The 21,000-nt window shown below is 32.9% G+C and overlaps 1 protein-coding gene across 1 annotated transcript; it reads left to right on the forward strand.

The window, feature by feature from the left end:
* The first annotated feature begins 1,924 nt into the window (after positions 1–1,924).
* LOC111002885 (DNA-directed RNA polymerase I subunit RPA2) lies at positions 1,925–20,967 on the forward strand. Its single transcript, XM_022273162.2, has 20 exons — positions 1,925–2,122; positions 2,527–2,856; positions 3,248–3,340; positions 3,490–3,636; positions 4,076–4,248; positions 5,107–5,356; positions 5,482–5,628; positions 5,860–6,026; positions 7,087–7,234; positions 7,624–7,684; positions 10,120–10,319; positions 10,690–10,843; positions 11,753–11,843; positions 16,470–16,665; positions 16,998–17,212; positions 17,635–17,773; positions 18,792–18,998; positions 19,508–19,711; positions 20,377–20,541; positions 20,743–20,967. Exons 1-20 carry the CDS (start codon positions 2,027–2,029, stop codon positions 20,947–20,949), a joined length of 3,390 nt encoding a protein of 1,129 aa, XP_022128854.2. The 5' UTR covers positions 1,925–2,026; the 3' UTR covers positions 20,950–20,967.
* Positions 20,968–21,000: the final 33 nt, after the last annotated feature.

A 21,000-nucleotide genomic window follows, 5' to 3' on the forward strand; every position in this document is an offset into this window, starting at 1 on the left:
TATTGTTTTTAGAAAAAAATAATATAATATTCTTATTTATTTTATGTCGACAAGTTATTTTTTCTTACAGTCATGGTAATAATGGCTGACGAAGAAATGATTACTTATACCGAAAAACAAGCTGAGCATTTCAAGATACGATTAGCAGACAAGATAAAAATTAATTTAAATTCTTATATTTTCCAATATTTTGTGTAATAATGTTATCTTTAATAGATAAAAACAAATCGGTACAATCGGTACAAAATCTGTACCGAAGGCGTAAATTACACGCGGCTAATGTTACCTTAACATTTTTGTTTTTATATGGATTAATTTAATTAATTTATATAATAATATTAATTTTATTGGTTCAATTACAAACGTATTGAAGTAACCGTCCTTTCTACCAAGCTTTTTTTCCTTGAAACATCAAACAAGAATTTCTCAGGCCATAAAGAAATAGTCAGAGTAATGTTATCTCCATAATTTTAAACGCCTACAAGAAAACCATAAGCTTCATATGAAGATGCAATATAACCATAGTAAATATTTAAAAACAAATTCATAATTTTATTATACGGGTACCTATATTAATATTAAATATTAAATTATTTTAGGTAACCCTGTGCGTTATTAAAGTCTACTATTCATTAAAACCCTTGCATTATTTATTTAAAAATAAATTATTTATTGCTATATAATATGTATGTATTTCGTTTATATTACTTAATATTGTAAGTATTGTATATAAAATGATTCAAGCATCAGACCCGAATACTGTTAACCCGCGTGTAATCTATGACTGCGGTTCAAATTTCGTAATTTTATCTATTAAAGATAACATTGTTAATGAAATCTATTGTATTGGAAAATATATGTATATTATATTAATTTTTATCTTGTCTGCTAATCGTATCTTGAAAATGAATAATGCGCTAGCAAACACGACTACTTTGATCGATATTAATAAATTTTCGGCGTTAGTAATCATTTCTTTTCCAGCCATTATTATCATGAATACCTATAGGCCATATACAACAAAATAAGAATTAACACTATATAATAAGTTGCCAATTTATAATAGATAAGAATATTGCATAATGTATTTATAAATAGCAATAAAGTTACCCTTCCTTTGGTATTTAGATAAGTTTGTATTTAAAAATAAAATAATATTACAACAAGCTACGCTATGCGGAATCTGTTTTCAGTGGTCATCGGCCCGAGATGTTTGAATTTTGGATGTTGACGAAATTAAAATCCAAAAGATTTTTAGGATGAGTTACGCAAATACATATTATTATATAATATTATGTCATTGAAGATTCGACTTGTCCTGACTGTTTTGTGTCACGATACTGACGAACAAAAATCAATATTTTTATTATGGATTTTCTGATAAATTAATGAATATTTCACTTTTACCACGTACTCCATATCGATTTTAAAGCCATATTTATGCACTTTAGGCTCCAAAACACTTTAATTTTCATACTGCCAAATCGTCTACTTTTATTTTCGAATTTACAAAAAAATGCATTTATTCTTTCCTATAATTTTCAAGATAATGACGTGACAGTATTATCAACATAACAAAGAGGTACTGAATACTGCACCTCAAAGCCTACGAAAGTTATATTTTCGCCCAGGGGCTTGAGACAAAGACACTTTTTTATTTAATTTTATTTGAAGCAGTTATATATTGTAACTAATTTGTAAATGGTCACGTGACAAAGCGACATCTTAATATGTCGTTCTCTTACAAATGCTTTTATCGGAAGTGAGTCATGTCTTTCGAAAGGTGAAAGTTGTCTTCAGCCCTAGGCTCTATTGACAAATAGTGACTACTGTCTGGTGACTTACTATAATTTGACAATAACATATTATGATAGTCTGTAAGTGTCATCAGTAATACAAGATATGACAGTTGAATAAATAACAAAGTGACGCTGTCAAGCACACGTGTTTATTTGCGACACTGTTTGTTTTCTTTCTATTTTTTGAAGAAAAAAAAACTATCGAATGGTCGAAATATCTCAATAAAATGGATAAATTTAATCAAAAGAAGCTGTTACAACAGCCAACTTTGGCATATACTAGTAATCCTGATTTTAGTAAACCCCCGAAAATTGCTAACCCAGTAAGTATGTTTAAATAGTTTTTCCACCTTATATCGTAACATTTTTGACTAATAATGTAAAATTAATTCTAACTGACCAAATACTTTCAGTGATTTTGGTTATATACATATACTTCACATATATTTAAATAGTGATTTTTATATATAATCTTATGAAAATTAATGCACCTCTCTCTTATATTAATAACTTTGACAGACATGTTTCTAAAATGTTTTTATATAATATTATAACTGGTTAATTCCTTATATGTTACTGAGTATGTTTAAATAATTACATCAATATTTATAATTGTTTTATGAACCATTCCCACTTGCATTAAATTCTGATATAAAACTGTACTTAAATATGTTGCATTTGCTTTAAGTTTCATCTAAAGATATTAACTTTTATCTATTTCTTCTAGTACCTTCAATGCCTGGGAGCTCCTCACATAGATTCCTTTAATTATATGCTTACTGATGGTTTGAAAGCAGCTATAGAGAATTTAATACCAGTTCAATTTCAAATGCCATCTGGTGAAAGAGTAAAAATCCAAATAGATGATGCTACTTTTTCTAAACCAAGTGTTCCAATGGAGGTTGTTGGTGTTAAAAACCAGAGAGTATTGCCAACTGAATGTAGACAGAGGGCAGCTACATATAAGGGAGATTTTAAAGTTAGATTAACAATACAATATTCAGACAATGTTGTAACACTAGATCGCTCCCTGGGTCAGCTACCTATTATGATTAAGGTATTAAGACACTTAATATTTTAAAAATAAGGAAAATTGATTTTACTTAAATAACTTTTTATTATGTAACAAATAACTGGGACTCGTATTGAGGGTTACATTTTGCTGTTTTATTAAGTATCAATTGACTTATTAATTATTCATCTTTCTTTATATGAAAAAGGTCATATGCTCTTATTTTCTTACCTTAGTAAATGCCCTCTGAAAACCAAACCAACAACAAACTGTATTATATTTTATCAGTAAAATTAAATATAATACAGTTTCTGTGATATTCACATTACTTTCCCCGTTTAGACTATTAGTAATACAGAATTCAATAATTCAAATTTATATCATTCAATTTATAATCAAAGAAACTTTTCTTCTATTATTAATATTTTAATTTCAGTCTAAAATGTGCCATTTAGACAATCTTTCACCAGAAGAACTTATTAAACACAACGAGCATGGAGATGAATGGGGTGGCTATTTCATAGTAAAGGTAAAGAAAGTGCTACTAATAATACAATATTCAATCTTGTAAAACAACATTAGACATTCATCAATTTTAAATTAACTGCAAAACAACCACTAAGCCACAACATCAAATCTTGTACTACACAACAGTTTCATAAAGAATTATATTTACAGGGTCATGAGCGTCTAGCAAGAATGTTGCTAGTTACAAGAAGAAATTACCCAGTTGCAATCAAGAGATCTGGTTGGAAAGGTCGAGGTAACTTGTTTACTGAGTTTGGTGTACTTGTAAGAAGTGTGAAAGCGGATCAGACAGCTACTGTAAGTAATTAAATATAAGTTAAAAAATTATATAGGCAATATTTCCGCCATGTATTCAATTAATGTATGTGTAGATAATTAAGTTTTTGAAAGTTTTTTTTGCTTTGTTCCAATTCATATCTTTATCTTTAATAATGAAGTTTGAAGCAGTATTTAGTCAAGATTGACTTGGTACAATTTTTTTATTTTTATAAATAGTACTATATTGCCTTGTGTAACCTATACTTAATACAAATCTTATTGAATTAGTATTATATATGCCTGCCTGAAGCTCATACCTTCGACACTCATAATCCAGTCACGAAAATTGTAATAGCATCTTTATTTCTCTAAAAGATAAGGTAGGTAAGGTCTACTTTGCAATAGACAGATGTTTGACTTGCCTTAACACGGCAAATAAATTTTTGGCATATCAATATAACTTATATATTTCTTTCAGAACAATGTTCTTCACTTCCTTCAAAATGGCACTTGTAAATTAATGTTTTCGCATCGGAAAACTATGTATTATGCACCTTTGATACTCATTATAAAGTGTCTAGTTGACTGGCCAGATCACTACATATATAGATTGCTGTTACATGGAAAGAAAAACGATTTATACTATGTTAAGTAAGTATTTTTATTTTTAACCTATATATGTTATCAAAGTCTATAATTTTATATTCCTTGTATTTTCTAAAACCTATACTATAGAGGTAAGCTAAAACAATAACTAAATGTTGTAATTGTAAACAAAAAATAAGCGATACTAATTCAACATACTAAGATATAGTATTTATCGTTCTATTATCTTTGAATACTCAATTATACGTAACTCGTCAATAATGTATGAATGGATGGAATTAGTGTTGTAGCCTAATGGGTAATGGGACTTATTTCGTCTGGAACTCCGTCTCTTGCAATAAATCATTAAGCATTTTTATGAGTTAGATCAACTTTCTGTATTTACACACCCACTACAATAAGTGCAGTCAAATGATTTGTGCAGGGATTTGTGTGAGTAACATATGATGTAGTCCATAGGCCAAAGAATATATCAAAAAAGATAGAAACTATGACATTTTCGATTCAGCCGTCTTTTACAATAATAAGGGTTGTTTTAAAATCGCACTGAAAAAATCAGGCTGTTTTAACTGAAGATCCATCCTAAAACTTGTGCTTTCAAATCTTAACTTCAACAATAGATTTTTCATTCTATATTTGCAATTAACAAATGTCTTTATGCGGTGAACGGAAACACTATGGCATGCCTTATAATAGAAGACTTGACGTATAAAAAATATATGCCCTCGTATATATTGCAAAGATATAATGAAAAATCTGTTGAAGTTGAGATTTGAACGCACAAGCTCTAGGATGGATCTTCGGTTGAAACAGGCTGATTATTTTAGAGTGATTTTGATACTTCTCGGGCACTCATTGTAGTTACAATGAGTGTTAGAAAACCAATACTTTTTAAAATTCTAGTTGTGTCCAAAACATGCTTCGTGAATTACACGAACAAAGTCTCCATACAATGGAGGAATGTCGTGAATACGTTGGGAAAATGTTCCGGGCTAAAATCACTGAGTTACCCCCATGGGCAGAGGATTTGGAGGCCACCGATTTTCTATTAAAACACTGTGTTATGATACACTTAGACGATTATAAGGATAAGTGCCACGCCCTTATTTATATGACTCAGAAGTTGTATGATCTAGTTCAAAATAAGTGCAAGGTGAGTTCTCATTAGGTTAATAATTCTACTTAAGAATCCAGATTTGTAAATAATCTAAATTAAGTGACTTTGTCCGTTTATTTCATGTGTATTATTATTATCTACGTATGTTTTTATATTATCAGGTGGAAGGTGCTGATGCTGTGATGGTTCAAGAGTTGCAAGTGGGGGGTCAGTTGTATTTGCAGATTTTGAAGGAGCGAATGCAAAATCTACTTCTTATGATGAAGTATGGCTTTCTCAAGCGGAATTTTGGGGAGCGGAGTATAGGGGTTAGTTTTTTTTTTAATTTCAAAGTTTTGTTTATCTTACGTTTAAATCACATTTTGATATATTTATTATAGTGAAATTACGAAATAGACATTTAATGTTTTGTCACTAATTAATACCATATATAGTCTTCGTTAATTTGAGTGAATTGGAATTAGTTGGTACAATATAAATACTCTCAAAACCAGTTTTAGTAGCGCCACATATATATTTATTTACATTTTCCGCCACAGACGGAAATCCATCAAATAATTAAAGCGTCCGGTTCGTTGGAACAGCGAATGGAAATGTTCATATCAACGGGCACGGCGCCGTCGAACAACGTCAACTTGCCGCAGTACAAGGGACTCACTATAGTCGCCGAGAATATTAACCGGCAGAGATATATGTCGCATTTCAGGTATGTGATTTTGTTTTATATGTTTAAACAATATAAGGAAATAAGATTTTCAAATAGATAGTTAATAATTATTTCTGTTAATGCCCCTCTCTTATAGCATGTCTGCTACATGTAATTGTTAAATTAATTACCGAAATATATAGAAAATAAACAGTGTTGGCCTAATGGCTTCAGCGTGCGACTCTCATACCTGAGGTCGTAGGTTCGATCCCCGGCTGTGCAACAATGGATATTCTATGTGCACATTTAACATTTGCTCGAACGCTGAAGGAAAACATCGTGAGGAAACCGACATGTCTTAGACCCAAAAAGTCGACGACGTGTGTCAGGCACTGGAGGCTGATCACCTAGATGCCTATTAGATTTAAAAATGATCATAAAACAGATTCAGAAATCTGAGGCCAAACCTAAAGAGGTTGTAGCGCCACTGATTTTTTTTTATAGTATTGTCTTTTATTAACATAACTTTTACACATTTAACGGAAACACTTTTTTTAAAGGAAAACGAACACGTTGGTCGGTAATACAACACCAATCAACAGAAAGTTTTTGTGCATTTTGGGGTGGGATTATTGTTTTTCTTAAAAAAACAAAGTTATGTAAGTAAGGTTTACCCATTTTATAGATTTCGTTCTATAAAATATTAAAACTTTCTATATAGTTCTTTCAATATCGCTGATGTCTCTTTGAATTGCGTCGTACGTGAACTTTTGAAAGTTCTTGCCTGTTGTCCTATAGTTTAAGTGAAACCCTTTTTTTAAGTTTAGAATAGTTTAAATATGTATTTAGTTTTATTTATAAGTCAGTCTTAATAACCAAAAGCATACCTACATAAGGCCCCCTCACAAACTGAAAATACTAAAAAAACTATTAGTATATACTTAATGTATTATTAAAAAATAAATTCTTAAAACAATAAACTCTAATCTTAATAAAACAATTAAAACAATTCATAAATGTTTTCTAACAAAAATTATATTACCAAAAAAAATATAAGAAAAATAACTAATTTTATCATTTGTGTTTTTATTAGCGATTTGTAATATATAATAATTCTTAGAGCGATTCATCGTGGTTCATTCTTCATGGAAATGCGAACAACGGAAGCTCGCCAGTTATTGCCTGATGCTTGGGGCTTTGTTTGTCCCGTTCATACGCCCGATGGAGCACCATGTGGCCTGCTGAACCATCTTACTGCTACAGCGCAGGTATTTTATCTCATATCACATACAAAATCTTAAAACTTCACAGCATAAGTTTCATGAATACTTTTGTTTTTATTTATAGCCTTATATCAGAATCAATATATACATTTTAGCTATTGTTTTTGTTGAATTAAGATAACTGATTCTGTGTGCCCATGGGCAAAGGCCTCCCCTAATTTTTTTAAGTGTTAAAATTTAAATTTGAAAGGACATGACAATCTTCGAATGATATGGCACTATTGGTTAGTATATAATACTTATGTAATCTAAAATAAATAAAACCAAAATAATATTATCTATCGCAGAACGGAATTGTGAATAAGAATATGAAGAATTTATTTAATTTAAAAATGATAACTATCATAGTAGGTAATTCTTAAAAATATTTTCAGGTAACGACACATTTAGAACCAAAGGAAACAAGGCTTATTCCTTCTGTTTTAGAAAAGTGTGGTAAGTGAAAATCTCTCATTGTTTGGAAATTCTGAATGTTAAAGAGGCGTGGCGATTGTGCGAACTCACTCGAATTTAATGACGTGGAATAAGTGATACCTTGATGATCTTATGTTCCAAAATAAACGTGTTTTTTATTTTTTTTATTTTAATATAATTACAATCGCGTAATAAGGTAATAAAAACGAGTCATTTAATTCATTTAAAATATACATTGAAGTTTTTTATACTAAGTACGAATACTGTCAAACTATAATGACGTAAGAGTGTCAACATAAGTAATTTAGCATTGCCGCTGACTAGAATCAAACCTAAAGCTTTTACTAAATTTTTCAAGATTATTTATTATATAGTTTAACACTTCATTCGGTTTTAGAGTTATAAATAATAAATCTTTTTATTTTCCAAAAAAAAAAAACAGTTCCGCTACAACCTCTTTAGGTCTTTGCCTCATATTTCTGAATCTGTTTCATGATCATTTTTAAATCTAATAGGCAAGTACGTGATCAGCCATCAGTGCCTGACACACGCCGTCGACTTTTTGGGTCTATGATATGTCGGTTTCCTCACGATGTTTTCCTTCACCGTAGAGTTCCAAGAAACTCCATTGGTGCACAGCCGGGGTTCGAACCTACGACCTCAGGTATGAGAGTCGCACGCTGAAGCCACTAGGCCAACACTGCTTATTTTCTATATATCTATATATATAAAAGAAAGTCGTGTTAGTTACACCACTTATAACTCAAGAACGAAAGAACAGATTTGAGTGAAAATTGGTATGGAGGTAGCTTAGAGCCAGGAGACGGACATAGGATACTTTTTATCCCGTTCGACAGCGTTCCCGTGGGACTTGACATGAAACGTCAGTCACTATAAAAAGTGGTATAACAAATAAGAATCAGACTTGGAATAATAAAACGCAAATGATAGCTATGTAATTGACGTATAATGACAGCTATGTAATGACGTATATATGACAATTTGATATTTGTAAGAAATCAATATTCAAAATATTTCTATTAAATAAATACGTTTAATTATTTTTACAATTTACAATTTAATTATAATGATAGTGCTATTGCCCATTCGTATAAACAGTGAAGAGAACTATAAAACTCGGTATTGTCGTATGTATACAGTTCATCCAAAGAATGATGAATGTTTCTATTTGTTGTTGTTGTCGAATGACGCATTTAATCGAGTATTGGAACGGGAACGTGAATATGATCACCAGGAATTAGATTTAGTAGTTCAAACGAATGTACCCCTGTTGAAATACCAACAAAAGGAAGTTTATGATACTTTAATGAAGGCAAACGATGATGAAAATGGTGGTTTATATTTCCTAGATGCCCTTGGTGGAACTGGCAAGACATTCCTCATGTCATTAGTTTTAGCAACTGTTCGGGCGAGATCCAACATAGCGGTTGCAGTTGCTTCTTCTGAAATAGCAGCCACATTGTAAGAAGGATGCCGTACGGCTCATTCAGAATTAAAATTACCGTTAAATCTTCAAACTATTGGAGAACCAACGTGTAATATTGCAAAACACTCAGCAATGGCCAAAGTTTTAGCGGCATCGAAAATCATCATCTGGGACGAATGCACAATGGCGCATAAACGTGCATTGAAAGCACTTAACCGAACATTAAAAGATTTACGCAATGAATCGAGATGTTTTGGAGGAGCAATGATTTTACTGTCTGGCGATTTCCGCCAAATACTGCCAGTAATTCCAAGATCTACGGCTGTCGACGAAATAAACGCTTGCCTCAAATCGTCAAATCTATGGCGCTATGTGACGAAACTGCAGCTGACAACAAACATGAGAGTTACATTGCTTACTGATAAAAAAGAAGAAAAAGAATAAAGATGTAGATGACCTGAACTACATAATGGTATGCGTTTGGTGGTTAGAAAATTGAAGAACAATGTAATTTACGCTACGATAATGATAGGAAAATTCAAAGGTGAGGAAGTTCTTATTCCGAGGATCCCGATGATCCCAACCGATATGCCGTTTGAATTTAAAAGACTTCAATTTCCGATACGTCTTGCATTTGCCATGACCATCAACAAATCACAAGGCCAATCCTTAAAAGTTTGTGGTTTAAATCTAGAACATTCATGTTTTTCCCATGGTCAATTATACGTGGCATGTTCACGGGTCGGAAGACCATCAGCGTTGTTTGTTTTTGCGCCTGATAATAAAACAAAAAATGAAAAAATGTGTATCACAAGGTACTTAAGTGAAGAGCAACCTATGTACTAAAATACAGAAATAATAATGAATGATTAATGTAGGTATTTAATTTTTTTGTATTTTTTCCAATAAAAAAACCCAAACTGCTTATTTATTGCCATTAAGGCGGAACAAAGTTCGCCGGGTCAGCTAGTTTCAGAAATAAATGTTGTACAAAAACATTTTTTTCCAGGAATGGAACCGATAAGCTCCGTTTCCCAAACTCCTTTAGAAAATGACGTATACAAATATCCAGTGTTCCTCGATGGGCGTTTAGAGGGTTATTTAGACGAGGCGACAGCGGCAAAGTCCGTTGCCTATCTTCGAACACTCAAAGTTAAGGGGGAAGATGTGCCTATAAGTACGGAGATTGTGCTTATACCTAAACTTCAGGTGAGATAGATATCATTAACCGACTTAAAAATGTTAATTTGCCCTGGATGTGTTATTAGAATTGATTTTAAAATTAGATACATCTCAAGTTTTATCTAAATCGGTTTAGTAGTTTTTGAGATATCCAAGCGTTTCAGTGTACCTCTTTTATTCTTTGGGCAGATTTGAATAGAAATTCGCGCATGTACTTTTATTAAAAACATTCTTAACTGACCAATTTATTATATTAATAATTTAATAGCTACAATTTGTTTAAAAAATTCAGTTCCAGTATCTATGCGCTCCATTTGGATTTAATGAACAATATTTTAAACGTGTTGGTTGTTTTGGTACTTAAATTTTCAATAACTTTTACTTTAAAAATCTATAGACAACGTCGCAATACGCGGGCGTATTCCTCTTCACCAATGAGACACGGATGATGAGACCGGTGATCAATCTCTCGACTGGTCAACTGGAAATGATAGGCACAATGGAGCAACTGTATTTAGATATTGCTGTGACCCAAACTGAAATTATCAAAGGTAATCAATCAATCAATCAAATTTTTTTATTTAATTTAGATGCCACTTAGGGCATGCTTATGAATGTCAAAAACGTTCTCTAAATACTCACATTGAATTTATAAATATCTTTCAGGTTGTAATTTTCCAATATAAATTTTCGGGTCTTATGACAGAGATAGAGATATAGGAAGAAGAGATAACTCTTGTCGTACTTATAAAAGGGACACAAAAATGTCAGACCGATTAAGTTTTTTTTTTCATAACCCCGGATACAGAGTCCTTCAGTCGGAATCATAGTGATTACAATATTATTAGTTCTAAAAAGTATGTAATGGAATTTATATAATAAATATTACATTATAACTTTAAACATTCTTAAGCAATTAGTAATACAAAATAGTTAATGCAAATTAAGTATAAGATATCAATACTAAATGACATAACACAAAAATACTCTATACAATTGCAAATATTCTTACTAACGAAAAGTAATTAGATTTGTTCAACTGTGTATGAAATAAATTTAAACACAGGTATGAAAAAAGCACGATTAGATGATAAATCTTGAGGCCCGCGGGGAAAACTTAATGAATTTTCTTCTGCAACAACACTAATGACACTGACAAATAATAAATGTTGGATGATAATTCTAATAAAACACTATACTAAGTGTTTTTTTGTTATCCAGTTTTTCTTCTATAGGTACTGAACTCTCCTATACTCTCTCCGACTTATTTCTTTTTCTCCTATACTGTACTCCTATTTTCTCCAATTTTGTTTATACCGACTTTGCTAAAGCGACTTTTGCTGTACCATTTTATTACTTTCAAGACTCATTGCTATCGAACATAGTTTATATAACAATCTAGCAATAATAATAAAAAAAAATTCACATATATTAATAACAAATATAATTTGACTTCATAGGTAAAACAACACATTTGGAACTATCAAAGTCGGCGTTTATGAGTAATTTGGCTCAACTCGTTCCAATGCCAGATTGTAATCAGTCACCCAGGTATAAATATTTTTCATTTTAATAAATATAATTAGATTTTCATGTATATATTTCATTATTTATTATAAATAATACAATAAATAGGTGTGACCAGTAGATCCATATACGTCCACGAACGTATACCATATACGTCTACGTATATCCATACGCAAAAAGAGGGTAGTGCGTGCAGCAACCGACAACATAAGCTCCGTCTAATAGATATTATTATAAATATGATCAGTGAATAATACAGTGCACATTTATGTTTAAAAATCGTAAATCGATACAAACTAACGGCCTACAAAATGTTTAATGCATAAACTTCGAACAATTACTTGAAAAACAACATTCTGCAACGTACCGAGTGAGTGACACGGCCACGGACCAACCTGCTAAATTTAACTTTCCTATAACCTGTGAAGTCGGAAGTGTAGAAGAGAGACAAAAGTGAAACATTTAATTGTGGAACAATAACTTAATATATTTTGCAGTGAAAGTGCATATGTGGCTGTAGCGTACTTATATTTACCAGCCTTTACGTCAAAAATCACTCGCAAAACTAAATATATAGAGGAAATTCAAACATTTCCTCGTACTACTAGTTGGCCGCTTCCGTACGAAGACGGCACTCAATTAACAGAACCAAGATCAAATCCCGACACTCAGGATCATTTTTATTTTATTTCTATTTCTTTTTTCTTCGATTCAGAGTAAAAGGACAGATAGAATGGAAGAAATAAAGAATATATTACAAACAATGCAAGAGGCAATTTACCAACAAAAACTCGACATGCAGGATATGATGGAAGGTATTAAAGACACAATTAATCGAAGCTTAAATGAAAAGTTTAGAGAGCTGGAAAACCGAAACAAAATCACAGAAGAAAACCTTGAAATTCAAAAAATAAAATAAACCAACTAGAGCGGAACTCTCGACGTAAAAATCTACTTATTTTTGGCGTCGAGGAAAAAGAAAACAGCTACTGGGACCTAGAAAAATCCGTTGTAGGAATAATCGATAAATGCTTGAACATTAAATGCGACAAAAACAGCATCGAATACGTGAGAAGATTAGGAAAAAAGGGGGAGAAGACGAGACCCATAATCTTCACACTAGCAACGATGGGACTAAAAATAAAAATCCTTAAACAAAGGAAAAATTTTGAGTCATCACCCTATTACATTAAAGAAGATTTTCCTCCAGAAATCATTAATAAACGCAAGGAGTTGCAAATAATAGTCAACACAGAACGAGAAAAAGGCAGACTAGCGATTCTAAAGTACGATAAAATTATTTATTTAAAAAATCCAAACACTGTCTCTGAAAGGTCAAGACCAGGAAAAAAGAAGAGAAACCAGTCAACGTCACCAGAGTCGAAAGAAGACAACTGCGAAGCCGATACAACAAGAAAAGCAGCGAAAAAATTATATAAAAACAATCACATAGACAACTACTTGACAAAAAAAACAAACTCCAAACGTCCCGCTCTAGAATCTACAGCATGTCAATAACAATTACAAGCGCCCCCTCCACCTCTCCCAAGCCGGCTGGTCACCGTGGGGGAAAAAGACTATTACCCTTCAAATCCCAAAATAAAAAATAATTCCCTCAAAATAGTCAATCGCCAAAAAGACAATCAGCACCTGTATATTGCAACAATTAATACTCTCACTCTAAGAAAGGAAGAAAGCCTTACTGAGCTAATATTAGCAATCGAAAAAATTCACTGGTCCATTATAGGCCTTAGCGAAGTTCGGAGACTAGGAGAAGAAATAGAAGACCACGGTAATTTTGTATTTTATTTTAAAGGCGAAACATCAGGCAAATATGGAGTCGGATTTCTTATAAAAAAAGAACTTAAAAAGAATATCGAGGAGTTCTTGGGAATATCTGAACGAATTGCTATTCTGAACATTACAATGCCACAATCGAACGCAAAATGGTCTATAGTACAGATTTACAGCCCTACGGAACAAGCCAGTAACGCCGATGTAGATTCCTTCTACGCAGATCTTAGAAGAGCTATATTAAATTATACACATAAAAATCTCATTGTTATGGGAGATTATAATGCTCAACTAGGTAAGAGAAGAAAAGGAGAAGAAATTATACTAGGCCCTTACTATACAGGGAAAAGAAACAGGAATGGAACTAAACTTATAGAATTAGCATACGAAAATAATTTAAAGGTTCTAAATAGTATGTACAAAAAAAGACCGTCAAATAGATGGACATGGATTTCACCAAACGGACTCTATAAAAATGAAATCGATTTTATTCTCACAAATAGGGCTAACATGTTCAGCGACTGTACAATTCTTAAGAATCTAAACTTCAATACTAACCACCGTATGGTCAGAGCTAATCTAAAAATAAAATTAGAGAAGACTAGACCTTTTAAAGCTAGGACAAGCGAATCAAAACACCTTATCGGTAATATCAGCGAAATAAAAGAACATTTAATCCAACTAAACTTGGAAGAATTATCAGTACAAGAAAAATACAACAATGTTTTAGAAGCCATAACTTACAGTTCAAACAGAGTGCCTCCAAATAGAAACAAGTGGCATTCGGTATCAGACGAGACGTCCTTACTCCTTAAGCAAAGGCAGGAATTAATTAAATTGGAGAATAAAACGAAATCGATCAGAGTAGAAATAACGAAGCTTAGTAAACAAATTAAATTATCACTTAGGCAAGACATACAAAAACTAAGATTAGACACACTTGAACGGTACATAAACAAAACTGGTGGCATCAAGAAAGCTGTCAAAGAACTAAAAACTAATATTAACTGGATCCCAAATATAAATAACAAAAGAGGATATAAAATAACCAAACGCCCGGATATTGTCTCAACGGCGACAGATTTCTACAAACAACTATACTCTACCCAAACAAGCAGAAAGAAAGAAACGACGCTAGAAGATGGAGAAGAGGTACCTGATATATTGCCAAGGGAGGTAGAAAGGGCTATCGAGACTCTGAAAAAGGACAAATCACCGGGTCCAGATTACGTCACCAACGAGCTTTTGATAAGTCTAAAGGAAGTATTGGTACCTACTTTCACCGTTCTCTTTAATGAGATAGTTAGAACGGAATCAATACCGGAACAATGGGCAAACTCGACGATAACACTTATACACAAAAAAGGAGACAAGAGTGACATCAACAACTACAGGCCCATAAGCTCTATAACGAATATATACAAAGTCTTCGCTAAAATAATTCTACATAGACTTGGTAAAATCTTAGATGACAACCAACCTATAGAGCAGGCAGGTTTCCGGAGTGGATATTCGACAATAGACCATATCTTCGTAGTAAGGCAAATCTTAGAAAAAAGCAAAGAATATAATCTCCCAATCTACCTATGCTTTGTTGATTATTCTAAGGCGTTTGACTCTCTGGAACATGAAAAAATATGGCAAGCCTTGCAAAGTCAGGGGATAAACAATAAATATATAAAAATAATCAGGAATATATATAAAAATGGAAAAACTAGAATAAAAATGGATAAATTAGGAGAGATTATAAATATTGAACGGGGAGTGCGACAGGGAGACCCTCTATCACCTAAACTGTTTTCGGCTGTTCTGGACGAAATTTTCAAAAAACTAAGTTGGGATAAGTACGGACTAATGATAAACGGCGAAAGATTGAACCACTTAAGGTTTGCAGACGACCTAATTCTATTTGCCTCAACACGCGATGAACTGGAGAAGATGGTCTCCTTGACCTTGACACAGACAGTAGGTTTGTCGGTCTGAAAATGAATACCGAGAAAACCAAAGTAATGACGAATTCCAGAAAGGAAAAAGTACTGTTAAATAACAATATTATAGAATACGTAGATGAGTACTTGTACCTCGGGCAGACAATATCTATGACCGATTCAACAACAAAAGAAATCGACACAAGAATAGCAAAAGCATGGAAGAGCTTTTGGGCGCTTAAAGAAGTCATGAAAAATAAGAAAACAAGCATGGTAATTAAAAGAAAGGTCTTCAATACTTGTGTACTACCTGTACTAACATATGGATCACAAACTTGGGCGCCTACTAAAGCGCAGTATACAAAGCTACAGGTGTGTCAAAGAGCGATGGAACGATGTATGATAGGGAAAACAAGAAGAGACAAAATAAAGAATACAGTATTAAGGAAAATAACTAAGGTAACAGATGTTACAACAACGATCAAGAAGCTAAAGTGGAAATGGGTGGGACACATCGCAAGAGGTACAGAAAAGTGGAGCAAAAAACTGCTTAACTGGTGCCCAAGGTACAGCAAGCGCAAAAGAGGGAGACAACTGAGAAGGTGGATTGACCACATTAAAGAAACGGCAGGTGGTACATGGCAGAGAGTGGCACAGTGTAGAGAGGAATGGCGGGATTTGGAGGAGGCCTTTGCCAAAAAAGGGCACACAGATGCACCTGAATTAGATTAAAATGAAAATTTGTTTAAATGTATAAAATATGTAATGTAGATTATCTGAATAAAGGCTATTATTATTATTATTATTATTATTATTATTATTATTATTATTATATCCATACGCACCATATAAGGAGGCGACTCCATACATATATAATTATTATAAAAAATACTGTTTATTCAATATACAATAAAATATTTATTTATAGAAACATGTACCAATGTCAAATGGGTAAGCAAACAATGGGTACACCCATACACACTTGGAAGACGAATGGCGAAACCAAATTGTATCGGCTGCAAACAGGCGGCGCGCCCCTATTCCGTCCCCTCCATCACGATTTATTGAGTTTGGACGACTTTCCTTCTGGAACCAATGCCATAATCGCTGTCATTTCTTATACGGTAAGTTACTTTAATATAAACAAAATTTTGGCGTTATGAAAAAAGTTGTATATTTTGTTTTTGCCTTATTTGTATATGTATTGCCTTTACAAACTCAATGTGGCCATAGGTCAGAATATGATAAATGCAATATCATAACAATTACCGGACAAGCAATTACATTATTAATAAATCTTGAAGGGACTATTTAAATTTGAAGCACTCGATATTTTAATAAGTTATACTGAGCAAAAATGTACTGATCATTGACTGATCTATGACCACAGATGCAGTATATGTAAAAAAATATATACTCCGTGGTTTAAACATGTAAGATAAACATAACATTTCAGGGCTATGACATGGAAGACGCGATGATCATAAACAAATCTGCCCATGAGCGCGGCTTTGCGGCCGGCACTGTATATAAATCAAATTTTATTGAGCTGGATAATGTCAACTCTTACTTTATCCGAGATCCGAGCAAACCCGAGCTAGCGGCTTATATCGACGAGGATGGGTTGCCAGCCGTTGGTGCAAGAGTTAATTCTGAGGACCCTTTCTATTGGTAAGAAATAGGTGCGACTTTAGTTTTTTGTTTAGAATTATATGGTCCTTATAAAAAAATAATATTGTACAATAGTTCATACGGATAAGATTATGAATTAACGCGGATAAAACTATAAAACTTCCTTCAGGCTGTTGCTTGCTGTAAGGTTACTGACTGTGGGAAAGATTGTCCCGGTTAAATCCCCCCGTCCCCAAAATTTTTTATAATTGTATACAAAATACGGTTTAAAAAAAAATCTATTTATGTGCATATAAAAAAATAACGTATAACTTCTTTTAAATGTATAACTTTCTTTTAATGTATAACTTCTAATTCGTGTACATAAGTACACACTATACACAAGTTTTTTTATTATACGATTCAAGGAGAAAATTTACTTCCATGTAAATATTTTCATCAAGACATGTCTGTTTTTGTAGTTTCTTCGACGGCGACAGAAGTCAGTACATAGTAAACAAATACCACGGCAAAGAGGAGGTCTTTGTGGATAGTGTAAGGCTTTGCGGGGACTTTTCGCCTCGCGCTTGTAAGAAAGCTGTTGTCATGTTGAGGATACAGGTTGGAAATTCATATTTACTATCAAAACAAATCAAATCAAAAATCATTTATTCATATAGGTAACATAATGTACACTTATGAACGTCAAAAAAGAAATATACATTAAATGATTCCAATTTTACATTTACTGCCAGTTCTCAAATCAAGGGCGTAGAACGGAAGAGAAGAACTGGCAATAATCTCTCCGCCACTCTTTTTAATCGCCAAGTTTTTTTTTACACAATGGTTGTAAGGAGCTGCAACCATGATGTATGTTCCATAAAACGCTTATAAAATTATTGCTCTTTATATAAACATTTTTCTCTTGGAATTATTAGTTAAAATAACCAGTAAAATAGAGTTTATTATAAATATCATGGCTTTTAAATTGCGGTACATATTTGGTCAGGTACTTCTTTTTACTTGCAGATAAATTTTTTTAAAGTACATAACTAATTAATATTCGACTTAAAGACATGAGGTTTTTAGAGTCAAATCATTAATCATAACATATTATCATATCTTCTTATATGTATAATATAACTAGCAGACTCGGCCAAGCGTTGCTGTGGCTAAGGTTTTTGTTATATTACATAGTAGTAAATTAATCAAGGGAAACCGTAGGAGAACTTATGTGAAACGTTGGTACCACGATACGGACCTAAACTAAACTACCTTTAACTCAGCGCCATCTGTTAGAATTGTATCAAATAATAAACAAATGTTAATGTTATCGTAATTTTAGTAAGGATGCCTATTTTTTTTGAAAATGAAATATAGCCTATGTCACTCAGGAATGATGTAGCTTTCCAACAGTGAAAGAATTTTTCAAATCTGCCAAGTAGTTTCGGAGCCTATTCAATTCATACAAACAAACAAAAAATCAAACCTTTCCTCTTTATAATATTAGTATAGATAATAGCATTGTGTCAACATTCATTCAGATAGGTTTTGCTAAGAGAAAGCAGAGAAGAGACATGAAACGAATGAAATGAAAACGCGATTATATTTTGTTAACTCTACTTTTCCACTTCTACAGCGTAACCCAACTGTAGGTGACAAATTCGCGTCTCGAGCGGGTCAAAAAGGTATCTGTTCGCAAAAATGGCCTGCAGAAGACCTGCCTTTCACGGAATCTGGTTTAATCCCAGATATCCTGTTCAACCCTCACGGGTTTCCTTCAAGAATGACAATAGCTATGATGATCGAGTGTATGGCGGGCAAAGCGGCCTGTTTACATGGACATGTAAGTATATGAAGTATGCTATTTCAGTCAAATTGTTACTGTTTTCTTATGCACCTTGGAGAGAGACCTACATATGTAACCTACATATACATACATACAAAATATACATGAGTAAGGTCTGTCATTTTCTTGTAGTATTTTTTATATTTGTACCTTTTATGTTTATTTTTGTTTAGTGAATTTTTTGATACATTTTTTCATGGGTTTTAATCTGTGCGTATTGTTTGCTTGTATGACGTAGTAGGATTTATATTTTTTTTATATTCTTAAAAGACCGGCAACGCACTCACGACCCCTCGGAAATTGAAAGAATGTGTCTGCCCCAATTCTAAGAAAATAGTTTTTACTATCTCTATCTTTGTTTTTGATTGAGTTTCATGAAACTATAATCACGCCATGGACTCCATGACATGTTCATAGGCAAAATTTAATTAATTTTTATCGAATTATTAGAAAAGTTATGTATCATTATATATATATATATATATTTAATTTATATACAATTTAAGGTGCACGACGCAACTCCATTCCGTTTTAACGAAAAGGATACAGCAATCAATTACTTTGGAAGGCTTTTAGAAGCTGGGGGTTATAACTATTATGGAACGGAGAGGGTCTACAGTGGTGTCGATGGACGGGAGATGGTAGCGGATATTTTCTTTGGGCTGGTCTACTACCAACGGCTGCGGCATATGGTGTCTGACAAGTGGCAGGTAGACATCATTTTAGAATTTATGTGGTTTATTATGCTTGACTTCTTTGAGTGGGTAAATCATTTCACCAGCTTTTCAGGTGTACATTGATTTTTATAAATTATTGGATAAGTACTCAGAAAGGCATATCATCGACCGATATTTTATTTATATTTTTATCTTAATATATATATTTCTTGTGTGCGTGTGTATGTGACTGAACTCCTCCTAAACGACTGGACCAATTTTGATGAAATTTTTTGTGTGTGTTCAAGGGGATCTGGGAATGGTTTAGATTCACAATTTTGTCCGCTGGACAATGTTTTTTTAATTAATTTTTAATTTATTAGTAGTTGTTGATTTCGGAATGTTTTACATTGGATCCGACAGACGGCGCTACCATCGCAGTGTCAAATTTTAAATAATATTCGAATTTTAATTTTAATTTTTAGTCTGTCCCGACAGCGCTGCGATCACATTAAAAAAAAGTTTTATTATCATTGTGTTATTGTAGACCATGTGCTGGATCGTTAGATATTGTCATAACATTTGAATAATAATTTTCATCAAAATGGTCCAGAATGTTTTAGCTTATTAAAAAAAGTTTGCAATTTTCAAATTAAAGTCGTATAGACAGGACAACGTCTGTCGGATCCGCTAGTAAGATATAATTCTTATCTTCCAAGGTTCGTACAACCGGCGCAGTGGATGCTCGTACGAGGCAGCCCGTGAAGGGAAGACGGCGTGGAGGAGGAGTGAGGCTGGGAGAGATGGAGAGAGATGCTCTCATCTCTCATGGAGCTGCCTTCATGCTGCAAGACCGGCTGTTCCATTGTTCGGATAAGTGTCAGGTATATTTACCTCTTACAGGCTTAAACTTGAGAGATTAATTGATGTTGTTGTCTAAAAACTTAGAAAAAAGATGTTCATAATTAAAATAGACAACAATCATAGTTTGTTTAATCAAACTTATAAGTGGATTTAATATAATTTTTATTTTGTGTTAATTCGGTAATTTACTTATAAGTGATTTCGAAATCTTTTGGTTTTAGGCGTTGCTCTGTACGAAATGCGGTACATTACTAGGACCGATAGCAGTTACAGGGGGTTCAAAAGACACGTGTCGTCTCTGCAAACAGGGACACCTTGTATCAATAGCTATACCCTATATATTCAAGTTCTTCGTTACCCAATTAGCATCAGTTAATATTAATGTTAAAATAAATTGTGTTAACACGCTCGCTATCACGGCGGCTTAGTAAATATATGGGAACAAATTTTGTTTTTTTATTACAAGCTTTACCACCATA

This window comes from Pieris rapae, chromosome 2, assembly GCF_905147795.1.
Source record: "Pieris rapae chromosome 2, ilPieRapa1.1, whole genome shotgun sequence".
In the NCBI taxonomy this organism is placed as follows: Eukaryota; Metazoa; Arthropoda; class Insecta; order Lepidoptera; family Pieridae; genus Pieris; species Pieris rapae.